General features: G+C 43.3%; 1 protein-coding gene across 3 annotated transcripts in view; it reads right to left on the reverse strand.

Moving 5' to 3' along the window:
- Window positions 1-13,118, reverse strand: part of DIP2A (disco interacting protein 2 homolog A) — a 107,064-nt gene that overhangs the window by 47,188 nt on the left and 46,758 nt on the right. The window contains exons 6-8 of one of the 3 annotated variants that reach the window (XM_025380126.1): window positions 10,108-10,236; window positions 4,591-4,710; window positions 2,355-2,552 (exon numbers count right to left, since the gene is read on the reverse strand). In XM_025380126.1, coding sequence (XP_025235911.1) covers window positions 2,355-2,552; window positions 4,591-4,710; window positions 10,108-10,236 — 447 coding nt within the window. Of the gene's footprint in view, window positions 1-2,354; window positions 2,553-4,590; window positions 4,711-10,107; window positions 10,240-13,118 lie in introns of all 3 variants that reach the window. The other 2 variants (XM_025380129.1, XM_025380127.1) reach the window with 2 other exon arrangements.

A 13,118-nucleotide genomic window follows, 5' to 3' on the forward strand; every position in this document is an offset into this window, starting at 1 on the left:
CAAACCTGGGTGTATAGCTAAAAGGGTAAAATATTAAAGCCAAGTGGGATTTATTCTACAAATGAAGGGCTGCTTTACATTAGAAAATTAATCAAAATAATTCACCAAATTAATGAAGGAGGAAAACCATATGATCATCTTGCTAGCAGCAGAGAAAGCATTTGACAAAATTCAATCCCAACTCATGATAACAACTTTTAACAAACAAGGAGAAGAGAATCGTCTTAATTTGACAGAGTTTCTACCAACAAACAAGCAAACAAAACTACAGAAAACATCATACTTAATTACCACAGGCTTTTCCTCAGATGGAAAAACAGGCAAGAATGCCCACTCTTCAACATTGTTCTATTTCACACTGTACTGGAGGTTCTAGCTTGTGCAAAAAAGCAAAAAAAAAAGAATAAAAGTATAAGTATTGGAAAGGACAAAATAACACTATCATTGTTCACCAATAATGCGATTTTTGTAGACAGATAATACAAAAGATATATAGACAAACAACTAATTATGAGTAAACGAAGAAATAATAAGCTAACTCACTGAGATCACTGGATACAAAGTCATCATTTTTTATTTTTATTTATTTTATTTATTTATTTATTTTGAGACGGAGTCTCGCTCTGTCGTCCAGGCTGGAGTGCAGTGGTTCGATCTCAGCTCACTGCAAGCTCCACCTCCCGGGTTCACACCATTCTCCTGCCTCAGCCTCCCGAGTAGCTGGGACTACAGGCGCCCGCCACCACGCCCGGCTCATTTTTGTACTTTTTTTTAGTAGAGACGGGGTTTCACCGTGTTAGCCAGGATGGTCTCGATCTCCTGACCTCGTGATCCGCCTGCCTCGACCTCCCAAAGTGCTGGGATTACAGGCGTGAGCCACCGTGCCCGGCCCAAAGTCATCATTTTAAAATAATAATAATATAGATTGCACTTATATATATAAGCAACAAATCAGTAGAGAAAATTAAAACTTATAGCACTTGTAATAGGAATAAATCTAATAAAAGATGCTCAAGACTTCTGTATTCCAAAGTATGAAAACATCACTGAGAGAAATTAAAGCCTTTAAAAGGGGAAAACATTCCATAGCCATAAACCGGAAGATTCCATAATTGTAACACAGGTTGAGTACCCCTTATCTGAAATGCTTGAGATCAGAAGTGTTGGGATTTCAAATTTTTTTAGGCTTTGGAATATCTGCATTATATTTACTTCCCAGTTGAGCATCACATCACAAGTCCAAAAATCAGAAATCTAAAATGTTTCAATGACCTTTTTCTTTGAGCATCATGTCAGCTTCAAGCAGTTTCAGATTTTAGACCATTTTGGATTTTGGATTTTCATATTTGGGATGTTCTCAACCTATAAAACATTAATTCTATTCAAATTGAACTAGAGATTCAATGCAATGCCAATCAATAAGCATATGAAAATAATTTGTCACCAGGCAAATGCAAATTAGCCTGTGCTACAACACACCTATAACAAAGACTGTAACGAAATAAACAATATCACAAGCTGGTGAGAAAAGAGTAACTGGAACTCCTCATGTACTCACTGGCTGTGGGAGTGAAAACTGCTGCACTGCCTTTGGAAAACTGCTCGGCAGTATGTCCTAATGCTGAACAATTCTGCTTCTGCATTTATACCTGGCACAAACGCCTACATATTCTCACCAAGAGACTCACATAAACATGCTCCTAACCGCACTATATACAATAGCCCCAAAGTGGAAACGACACAAATGTCCATCTACTCGGCAGTGTGTAAATAAGTTCTAGTATATTCACACGATAAAATAATACTCTTCGATGAGAATAAACTAAAGAACGCCTGTTTAAAAGCAGGTAAAGCCAACAGTGTGCGCAGTCAGGACAGCAGTTACCCTTCATGTGTGGGGGGCATGAGGGGCTCTGAACCTAGCAACACTTCTGCTTGGAGTGCTGATGACAGGACCACGTCCACTCTGTGGATTCATCAGGCTGTAGACATGCTTACTATTTGTGTTACAAAAGAAAACATAGTATGGAACCAAAAGATGCCACATACACAAAAATACATACTGCATGATTCCCCTTACACAAAGTTGAAAACAAGACGAAACTAAACTACATGGGTCAGAATGCATACATAGAACGCTCCAAACACTCGAGCCCAGAGCAATGGCAGTCACCACGCATCAGTAAGTGGGGCCCTCTGGAGGAATGGGTAGTTGATAGAGGTCAATGTTCTACTGATCTGCCAGCTGTGCTGGTTTCTCAGGAATATTTGTCAAGCTGTATGTCTACGCTGTGATACGTGTGTGACATTCCACAGCTGACTCACAAGCACAAGTGCTCTCTGTTGACACTTGCCATAGGTGAGAGTGTAGGTGGCTTTCCCAGTCGTGTCCAAGGCAGTCAGGCAGGGGGATTTGGGCTGTGCTGTGCCCCAGCGCTGCAAGGTGGCCAACAGTGACGGGGGTCGGGGGACACCTGCAGTGAGAGGCTCCCCCCTCAGCACGCTCGTCTCGCTTCCCTCAGGCTTCGGCTGATTTGGATCTGGTTGCTGAACTACAAGCAAAATCAAAATTTTAAAATCAGCAATTCAGAGCACCATGAACACATTCTCTTTTTAAGCATTCATAGTTTATAATACTGTTTTTTAATCCCAACTATAAAAAAGCTTACAATAATTTGTTTAGATCTTTGCATCACAATCACTGACAACTAACCAAAGGATTAAAGGAGCTTTAGTCATGGATGATGATGGTTGTGAAATAAAGTTAAAAACAACCCACCATCCTGGTGACCACAGCCTCACAGACAAAGGTGACCTTGGAGTGGTTCCCACTTTCCCAACCTCTGGACAGGTCTGTGTCACCTCTACTACCCCCGGCACCACAGCAGTGAACAGCCAGGTATCCGTAGCCTGGGACAGGACCTGGTGGCCCACTCAGACAGGAGGAAAGCAAGCAGAACCACCACGTCAGCCTAGGGATCCAAACAACTATCACCATGTTCAAAGAAAAACACATAAAAGATTAAATGATTATAGGCCGGGCGTGGTGGCTCATGCCTGTAACCCCAGCTCTTTGGGAGGCTGAGGCGTGTGGATCATGAGGTCAGGAGATCGAGACCATCCTGGCCAATATGGTGAAACCCCGTCTCTACTTAAAAAAAGAAAAATTAGCCAGGCGTGGTGGTGGACGCCTGTAGTCCCAGCTACTCAGGAGGCTGAGGCAGGAGAATGGCGTGAACTCAGGAGGTGGAGCTTGCAGTGAGCTGAGATCGCACCACTGCACTCCAGCCTAGGTGACAGAGCAAGACTCTGTCTCTAAAAAAAAAAAGGATTATTTGATTATATAGCTCCCGGAAAAAGATTACTTTAATCTTGTTTTTTTACTTTAAAAAGAATTACTTTAATCTTCTTCCAGGAGCTGTATAACCAAAATTTGCCCAAGTGGTAAGAAACACTGCTCTAAGATGCATTCACACCAACAAACTCTGAATTTGAAAGGCACTGCGTGCTGGCTAATACTGATGTCAACCTGACGGGACTGACGAATGCAGAGTATTCTTCCTGGGCGTGTCTGTGAGGGTGCTGCCAAAGGAGATTAGCATTTGAGTCAGCGGACTGGGAAAGGCAGACCCACCCTCAATCTAGGTGGGCACAATTTAATCAGCTGCCAGTGTGGCCAGAACAAAAGCAGGCAGAAGAATGTGGGAAGACTAGACTGGCTTAGCCTCCCAGCTTACACCTTTCTCCTGTGCTGGATGCTTCCTGCCCTCGAACACTGGACTCCAAGTTCTTCAGCTTTGGGACTCAGACTGGCTTCCTTGCTCTCAGCTTGCAGACGGCTTATTGTGGGACCTCACCTTGTGATGGTGTGAGTCAATATGCCTTAATAAACCTCCCTTTATATATATACATCTATCCTATTAGTTCTGTCCCTCTAGAGAACCCTGACTAATACACACTATCTGATTACAAAGGGGAAATAATCTCCTAAAACCTTTGTCTAATCCTCGGGTGTGGAGAAGACCCTGGGCTGGTCTGCTGCCAGCAGTGACACTGTACAAACAGCCAAGGTCTGAGAGTGGGACCAGCATGGGGGTCCCGTGGCTCTAACAACACACTCACATGCTTGTACTGGCTTCATTTCTGGTTTCTGCTTCTTGCTAGTTTTCTTTTTTAAAAATATATGTATATTCTTTCTTTCTAAATATGTATTTCATTCATATAGGAGGCTAAAATTCTGAAAAGCAGCCAAATCTATGCTGAAAATTGAACACTTTAAAACCACAAGAAGATGAGTATTTCAGAGTTAAAGTTTAAATTAAAAATGTAAATAATGTAAGTTAAATAAAACCTTAGAAGTATTTTTACAAAATGCTAAGTCACTTGAATATGAGCAGTAAATTTTCTACCTGCTCAAATACAGGAAGCAGTCATGTGATTCTAAATTTACCATTATACACAGTGACCACTGAGTCTAGAAACAGAATATATATAGCAATAACCCTGTATAATATATATTTGCCGTTTCTCAACTTCATGGCCACACCCTTTTCATACAAACACAAAAGCTCAAAGTTGGACAACTCTTACCTTCCAACAATTCCTCAAAATCATCCACAAAGAACTCCTTCAATGGAGGGCGCTTTGGCCTCTTCAGGGTGTTAAGAAGCTGCTGGATTTTGGAGGACACTCTGCTGTTCACAGGGACACCTGTCACGGGAAGGACAGAGGAGCACTGAGGCCAGGACACATCACAACCTCTGGAGAAGCGGACATAGGTGTTAAGGCCCAAGAACAAACCACACGATGCATCAGAGCTTACAAATCCGTCCAAGTGTGGGCCCCACTGGACAGTCATTTTGGAATTAATTCATTTAGAAAACACTTATTGAATGCCTTCCAGGAAACAGGACTTGTTCTAAGCTAGCAGTTTGTTTTTGTTTTTGTTTTTTTGCTTTAGACGGAGTCTTGCTGTTGCCAGGCTAGAGTGCAGTGGTGTGATCTCAGCTCACAGCAATCTCCGCCTCTCAGGTTACAGCTATTCTCCTGCCTCAGCCTCCCGAGTAGCTGGGTCTACAGGTGTGCACCACCATGCTCGCTAATTTTTGTATTTTTAGTAGCAACAGGGTTTCACCATGTTGGCCAGGATGGTTTCAATCTCTTGACCTTGTGATCCACCTGCCTCGGCCTCCCAAAGCGCTGGGATTACAGGCATGAGCCACCACGCCCAGCCTAAACTAGCAGTTTTTTAAATGGTCCAGGGACCCATGGGGCATCCAAGACCCTTTCAGGAAGTTTATGAGGTCACGACTATTCCATGGTAATGTTAAGAAGCCATGGCCCTGTAATTCCAGCACTTTGGGATGCCAAGGTAGGTGGATCATGAGGTCAGGAGATTGAGACCATTCTGGCTAACATAGTGAAACCCCATCTCTACTAAAAATACAAAAAATTAGCTGGGCGTGGTGGCAGGCGCCTGTAGTCCCAGCTACTCGGGAGGCTGAGGCAGGAGAATGGTGTGAACCCAAGGTGGAGCTTGCAGTGAGCCGAGATTGCGCCACTGCACTCCAGCCTGGGTGAAAGAGCAAGACTTCTTCACAAAAAAAAAAAAAAAAAAAAGAAGTCATTTGCCAGCCGGGAGCAGTGGCTCATGGCTGTAATCCCAGCACTTTGGTTGGCTAAGGCAGCAGAGGATCGCTTAAGGCCAAAAGTTTAAGACTAGCCTGGTCAACATAGCAAGACCCTGTCTCTACAAAAAATTTTAAAAATAAAAAATTATCTGGATGTGGTGGCTTGTGCCTGCAGTCCCAGCTCCTTAGGAGGCTGTAGAGGAAGGACTGCTTGAGTCCAGGAGTTTCAGGCTGCAGTGAGCCATGATCATGTCAATGAACTCCAGCCTGGGCAACAGAATCGCTATTTAAAAAAAAAAAAAAAAAAGGCGGGGGCCGGGCACAGTGGCTCACTCCTGTAATTACAGCACTTCGGGGGTCCAAGGTGGGCAGATCACTTGATTTTGAGACCAGCCTGGCCAACATGGCAAAAACCCGTCTCTACTAAAAAATACAAAAATTAGCCAAGGTTGATGGTGTGCACCTGCAGTAAAGAAAAAAAAAAATTAGCCAAGAGTGGTGGCAGTTGCCTGGAGTTTCAGCTACTTGGGAGGCTAAGGCAGGAGAATCGCTCGAAACCAGAAGGCAGAGGTTGCAGTGAGCCAAGATCACACCACTGCCCTCCATCCTGGGTGACAGAGCAAGACTCTGTCAAAAAAAAAAAGAAAAAAAGAAAAAAGAAAAGAAAAGAGAAAAAGCAGAGTTGGAGGATTCCAACTGTATAATTTCAAGAATTTTAAGAAAATCACAGTAGTCGTGGCTATACAAGGTGTAAGGACAGATAAATAAGGAAATGGAACAACATACAGAGCCCAGAAATAGACCCTTCCCTCTCCAACATGGTCTACTGATTTTCATTAAAGATGCCAAGGAACTTAGTGGGGAAAGAATGGTCTTTATTATAAATGGTGCTAGAACAAGTGAATAGCCACATACAAAAATGTAAACTTTGATTCATACCTGATACTTATGCTAAAATTAACTCAAAATGAACTATTTAGCTAAATGTAAAAACTAAAACTATAAAATTCTGGAAGAAAATAAAGGAGAAAACATTTGTGACCCTGGGTTAGACAAAAATTTCTTAGGTATGACACAAAAGCACAATCCATTAAAAAATTTGGTAAACTGAATGTCATAAAAATTTAAACCATCTCCTCTTTGAAAGGCACTGTTAAAGCAAGCCAGACTGGGAGAAAATACAAATGATAAACCTCATATGGGATAACTTGTATCTAGAATATATAAACAACCCTCAAAACTCAGTAAGAAAACAAGCACAATTTGGCTGGCCACAGTGGCTCACACTGTAATCCCAGCACTTTGGGAAGCCAAGGCAGGCAGAGATGAGGAGGTCAAGACCAGCCTGGCCAACATGGCAAAACCTTGTCTCTACTAAAAATACAAAAATTAGTCAGGCATGGTGGCACGTGCCTGTAATCCCAGCTACTCGAGAGGCTGAGGCAGGAGAATTGCTTGAACCTGGGAGGTGGAGGTTGCAGTGAGCCAAGATTGCACCACTGCACTCTGCCCGGGTGACAGTGAAACTCCATCTCAAAAAAAAAAAGAAAAAGAAAGGAAACAAGCACAATTTAAAAAAAAAAAGGCAAAAAGTATGAACAGATACTTTCCCTAAAGAGATACACAGATGGGGCCAGGCGCGGTGGCTCAAGCCTGTAATCCTGGCACTTTGGGAGGCTGAGACGGGCAGATCACGAGGTCAGGAGATCAAGACCATCCTGGCTAACACGGTGAAACCCCGTCTCTACTAAAAAATCCAAAAAACTAGCTGGGCTTGGTGGCGGGCGCCTGTAGTCCCAGCTACTCGGGAGGCTGAGGCAGGAGAATGGCATAAACCTGGGAGGCGGAGCTTGCAGTGAGCCGAGATCCGGCCACTGCACTCCAGCCTGGGCAGCAGAGCGAGACTCCGTCTCAAAAAAAAAAAAGATACACAGATGGCAAATAGGTACATGAAAAGATGCTCAACACACCATCAGCCATTAGGGAAGTGCAAATTGAAACGGTAATGAGGTATTTCTACATGCCTATTGGGATGGTTAAAATTTTTTAAGCATAATACCAACTGTTGAAAAGGGTGTGGAGGAATACTCTCACTACTAATAATGAGAATGTAAAATGGTACAATCACTTTGGAAAACAGCGTGACAGTTTCCTAAAAAGTTAAAAATAGGGTGGGCACGGTGGCTCACACCTGTAATCCCAGCACTTTAGGTGGCCAAGGCAGGTGGATCACTTGAGGCCAGGAGTTTGAGACCAGCCTGCACAACATGGTGAAACCCCATCTCTACTGAAAATGCAAAAATTAACTGGGCATGGTGGCACATGCCTGTAATCTCAGCTACTCGGGAGGGTGAGGCAGGAGAATCGCTTGAACCCAGGATGGGGAGGTTTCAGTGAGCCAAGATCATGCCACCGCACTCTAGCCTGGGCAACAGAGTGAAACTCGGTCTCCAAAACAGAAGTTAAAATACACCTACAATATAATTCAGCCATTCTACTTCCAGGTATTGACCCAAAAGAAATGAAAGTACCCATCTATGCAAAAACTTGTACAAGATTGATTATTCATAGCAGCTTTACTTGTAACAGCCCCAAACTAGAAACAACCTAAATGCACATCAACAGGTGAATAGACAAATTGTGGTGCATCCATCTAATAAAATATTACTCAATGAAAAGGAGTAAACTACTGACACAGAACATGAATGAATCTCAAAATAATTATGGAGAGTGGTAGAAGCCAGACCATAAACGTAAATGCTGTATGATTCCATTTATATAAAATTCTAGAAAATGCAATCTAATCGGCCGGGCGCGGTGGCTCAAGCCTGTAATCCCAGCACTTTGGGAGGCCGAGATGGGCGGATCACAAGGTCAGGAGATCGAGACCATCCTGGCTAACACGGTGAAACCCCATCTCTACTAAGAAATACAAAAAATAGCCGGGCGAGGTGGCAGCGCCTGTAGTCCCAGCTACTCGGGAGGCTGAGGCCGGAGAATGGCGTGAACCCGGGAGGCGGAGCTTGCAGTGAGCTGAGATCCGGCCACTGCACTCCAGCCTGGGCGACAGAGCGAGACTCCGTCTCAAAAAAAAAAAAAAAAAAAAAAAAAAAAAAAAAAAAAAAAAAAAAAAAGAAAATGCAATCTAATCTAAAGTGACAGAAAGTAAATCAGTGGTTCCCTGAAGTGTACGGGGAGAGCCAAAGGATCCGAACAGGGAGGACCACAAAAAAAGGAACACAAGGACACTTTTGGGCATGCTGGATATGGTCATTATCTTGATTGTAGTGATGCTTTCACAGGTGTACCAATGTCCTAAAACTTACAATATTGTACACTTTAATTTTTGTTTATTTTTTTGAGAACAGTGTCTCACTCTATCGCCCAGGCTGGAGTGCAGTGGCATGATCTTAGCTCACTGCAACCTCCGCCTCTCGGGTTCAAGTGAGTCTCCTGCCTCAGTCTCCCGAGTAGCTGGGACTACAGACACCCACCACCACACCCGGCTAATTTTTTGTATTTTTAGTAGAGACAGGGTTTCACTGTGTTAGTCAGGCTGGTCTGGATCTCCTGACCTCGGTGATCCACCCACCTCGGTCTCCCAAAGAGCTGGGATTACAGGTGTGAGCCACCACGCCTGGCCGAAACTGTACACTTTAAATATGTGCAATTCATTATGTCAATTACCCTTTCATTAAACTCTTAATCTTTTAAAATATAAAGAGTAATAAATTCAATTAAAAACATGTCTAACCAATGTACAGCCTGCTTCATGTTGATTCAGTATTTTTCTTCTGCCTCTGGACAAAGAGACGAAAGCCCTCGACAAAATCTGACACCCTGTTTGGGAGTACCAAAATATATGACAGGCCCCAGCTCTGAGCTCCTCTGAATTTTTATTTAAATTATTATTTTGGGGAAAAAAATGACATGATTTTGATAAAACATTGAAGACTATTTCAAAAAGAAATGGTATAAATGAGGACATGATGAAAGTTACACTGACATCTCTGAGCCTGTACGTGGGAAGCCATGACTGCTGCTGTACCAACTTCACAGGCTGCTGAGGATGGAGAGTGTAGGGGCTGTTCTGTCACAGGTGGGTGTGTGCACTTGCACTGACTAAGTCATTCTGTCTGCCACATTGAATCTAAATAAAGAAACTTCCCACAGCTTCTCATTTCCCTACTATATTGCAGATCGAAACTCCTTTTGCATCCTATCTAAATTTGGAAGTCTTTTCCCTCCCCACTCTCCTTGTTCCCCCTCTGACCAATTCCATTGATATTTCCAATTATTTCTCCACCTGATGCTTTCCATAACATTAACTGCACACACTGGTTTCCATTTATCTGTACAGATTAAAACTGATGGTTGGCTTGGGTTTGCTACACTGAATCCATTAAAACTGTGTTCAATACTCGAAGACAAAACCTGTGCTCTGCCGTTTCACAAGGAGAAAGAGAGGCATGCTCACCATCTGCTGTTTCCAGCATGCTCCCGCTGCACCCCCGAGGAACACTTCTCACAGAAGCCACCTGCGGACGCTCAAAGTATGAATGCTCCACGAGGCCCGTGGTGACATCAGGAGGGGCAGAATGCAGATCTGCTTTTGAAAAACACACCCAAAATGAAAGTGGCTGTTAAGTCAAATGAGTATTAAGCTGCTCTTCAAACCCCAGTAGTCTAAAGCTCCACTAGCTGAGCTCTAAGTGGGGAGAGTGTGGTATTTTCATTAATTTTGTTTTCTTGGCTGACCAAACGCATTCTAGGACCCTATGAACTCCCAGACACGTTATGTAGACATCTGCGTGCATGTGGGTGGCTCAATACTCAAAGAGAGCCAGACTCAGAACCACCATCTTCAGCACACAGACAGGCACAGAGTAAACCTGCCTGTCACAATGGCCTGATGAGATTTCGGTTAGAAATTCCCTCAAGGGGCCAGGTGCGGTGGCTCACGCCTGTAATCCCAGCACTTGGGGAGGCTGACGTAGGCGGATCACCTGAGGTCAGGGGTTCGAGACCGGTCTGGCCAACATGGCGAAACCCCATCTCTACTAAAAACACAAAAATTAGCCGGACGTCGTGGCACATGCCTATAATCCCAGCTACTGGAGACGTTGAGGCAGGAGAATCGCTTGAACCCAGAAAGCGGAGGTTGCAGTGAGCCGAGATCGCGCCACTGCACTCCAACCTGGGCAACAGAGCAACGAGAGAGAGCGAGAAAGAGAGAAAGAAAGACAGACAAAAAGACAGACAGAAAGAAATAAATTCCCTCAAGGAAGCAGAAACAAATTTGAAATCAATTGTCATTGGTACATTTTTTTGTAACATTATGAAAAACATAGCCAGGCTCATACAAACTACTACAACCCCCAAAAAAGTATGTTGGACACCATACCTTTGCAGTCCTAAAAAAATACAACTACAGAAATTAAAACTTTCCCCACTGCCAGTTAAAATATCTGCAAAACTAAGAGACCACAATCAAGTTCTTTTTTTTTGAGATGGAGTCTCACTTTATCACTGCCCAGACTAGAGTGCAGTGGCACAATCTTGGCTCACTGCAACCTCCGCCTCCTGAGTTCAAGCGATTCTCCTGTCTCAGCACACCAAGTAGCTGGGATTACAGGCATGCGCCACCACACCCGGCCAATTTTTGTATTTTTTGTAGAGACGGGGTTTCATCATGTTGGCCAAGCTGGTCTCAAACTCCTGGACTCAAATGATCCACCCACCCTGGCCTCCTGAAGTCCTGGGATTACAGGTGTGAGCCACCGCACCTGGCCACAATCAAGTTCTTAAAGTAGAATTGGTGTAACATTTAAAAACAGACATTCGATCTGGAACATGTGTAAAAGTCACTCCTTCCATTGTCTGAATGTACATTTTTGTGTTTTATTTCCATGGTACAGTCTGTCTATCTGTTCAGAATGCGGCTGACTATAAGTTCCTATAGGAATTATGGTTATAATTGGGTCTACCACTAGGAAAGGCACTGTGTCTTTACAGACATTGTGTTCTATCACAATAATGAATACACAGATGCTTGTCCACTTATAAAAATCAACACTGGGGCCAACGCAGTAGCTCACATCTGTAATCCTAACACCTTGGGAGGTTGAGGCAGGCAGATCAGCTGAGGTCAGGAGCTCGAGAATGGCCTGGCCAACACGGCGAAACCCTGTCTCTACTAAAAATACAAAAATTATCCGGGTGTGGTGGTGCATGCTTGTAATTCCAGCTACTCAGGAGGCTGAGGCAAGAGAATCGTTTGAACCCGGGAGGTAGAGGTTGCAGTGAGCCGAGATTGCACCATTGCACTCCAGCCTGGGGGACAGAGTGAGACTCTGCCTCAAAAAAAAAAAAAGAAAAAAAAAAAAAAAAGAATCAACATTGGCTGTGCAGCGGCTCACACTTACAATCCCAGCACTTTGGGAGGCTGAGGCAGGAGGATCACTTGAGCCCAGGAATTTGAGATCAGCCTGGGCAACATAGCGAGAGTCCATCTCTTAAAAAAATAAATAAATAGCTGGGCATGGTGGCGGATACCTGTAGTCTCAGCTACTTGGGAGGCTGAGGTGAATGGATCACTGGAGCCCAGGAGTTCCAGGTTACACTGAGCTAGGACCATACCGCTGCACTCTAGCCTGGGCCACAGAGTGAAATCTTATCTCAAAAAAGAAAAAAAAAAAAAAAAAATCAGCACTAGTCTCTGTTAGGTAGAGACAGCTGGTAATGTTTAATATTTTAACAAAGGTACCTATTAGTATCACTGTGGTATTCCTAGGTACAATGCAAAGCAGTAACTTTTTACTAGGTTTGTATAAAGCTGTGAAGTATATGAAAGCACAAACTCACTATCTGCATAGCAGAATATACCTTCTGAAAAAATCTAAACTGTTAAGATTTTTCACAACCCTTAAAAAAGCCTGATGCAGATCAAATTAGCATTTTAAAGTATGTCTATCAGGAGGTTCTTTTAGTTTAAAAAGAAATTTCCCCACTCTTCCAAATCCAGCAAAAAGAATAAATGATTTTAAAAGTATATAGGGAAAAAAAGGTATACGTGGTATACACACATGTACTACAAGTAGTTTTAAAAATAGCTATATAATGGCTGGGAGCAGTGGCTCATTCCTGTAATCCCAACATTTTGAAAGGCCAAGATAGGAGGATCACTTGAGCCCAGGAGTTCAAGACCAGCCTGGGCAACATAGTAAAAACCCCATCTTTCCAAAAAATTTTTAAAAATTAGCTGGGCATGCTGGCATTTGCCTATAGTCCCAGCTACTCAGGAGGCTAAGGTGGGAGAATTTCTTAAGCCCAGGAGTTCAAGGCTGCAGTGAACTATGATCATGCCACTGGACTCCAGTGTGGGTGACAGAGCAAGACCCTGTCTCTAGGGGGAAAAAAAAAAAAAGAAAAAAAAAAAAACAAACAGCTGCATAAAAATAAACATAAACTACATTCAAAACAAAACAA

This window comes from Theropithecus gelada, chromosome 3, assembly GCF_003255815.1.
Source record: "Theropithecus gelada isolate Dixy chromosome 3, Tgel_1.0, whole genome shotgun sequence".
Taxonomy (NCBI): Eukaryota; Metazoa; Chordata; class Mammalia; order Primates; family Cercopithecidae; genus Theropithecus; species Theropithecus gelada.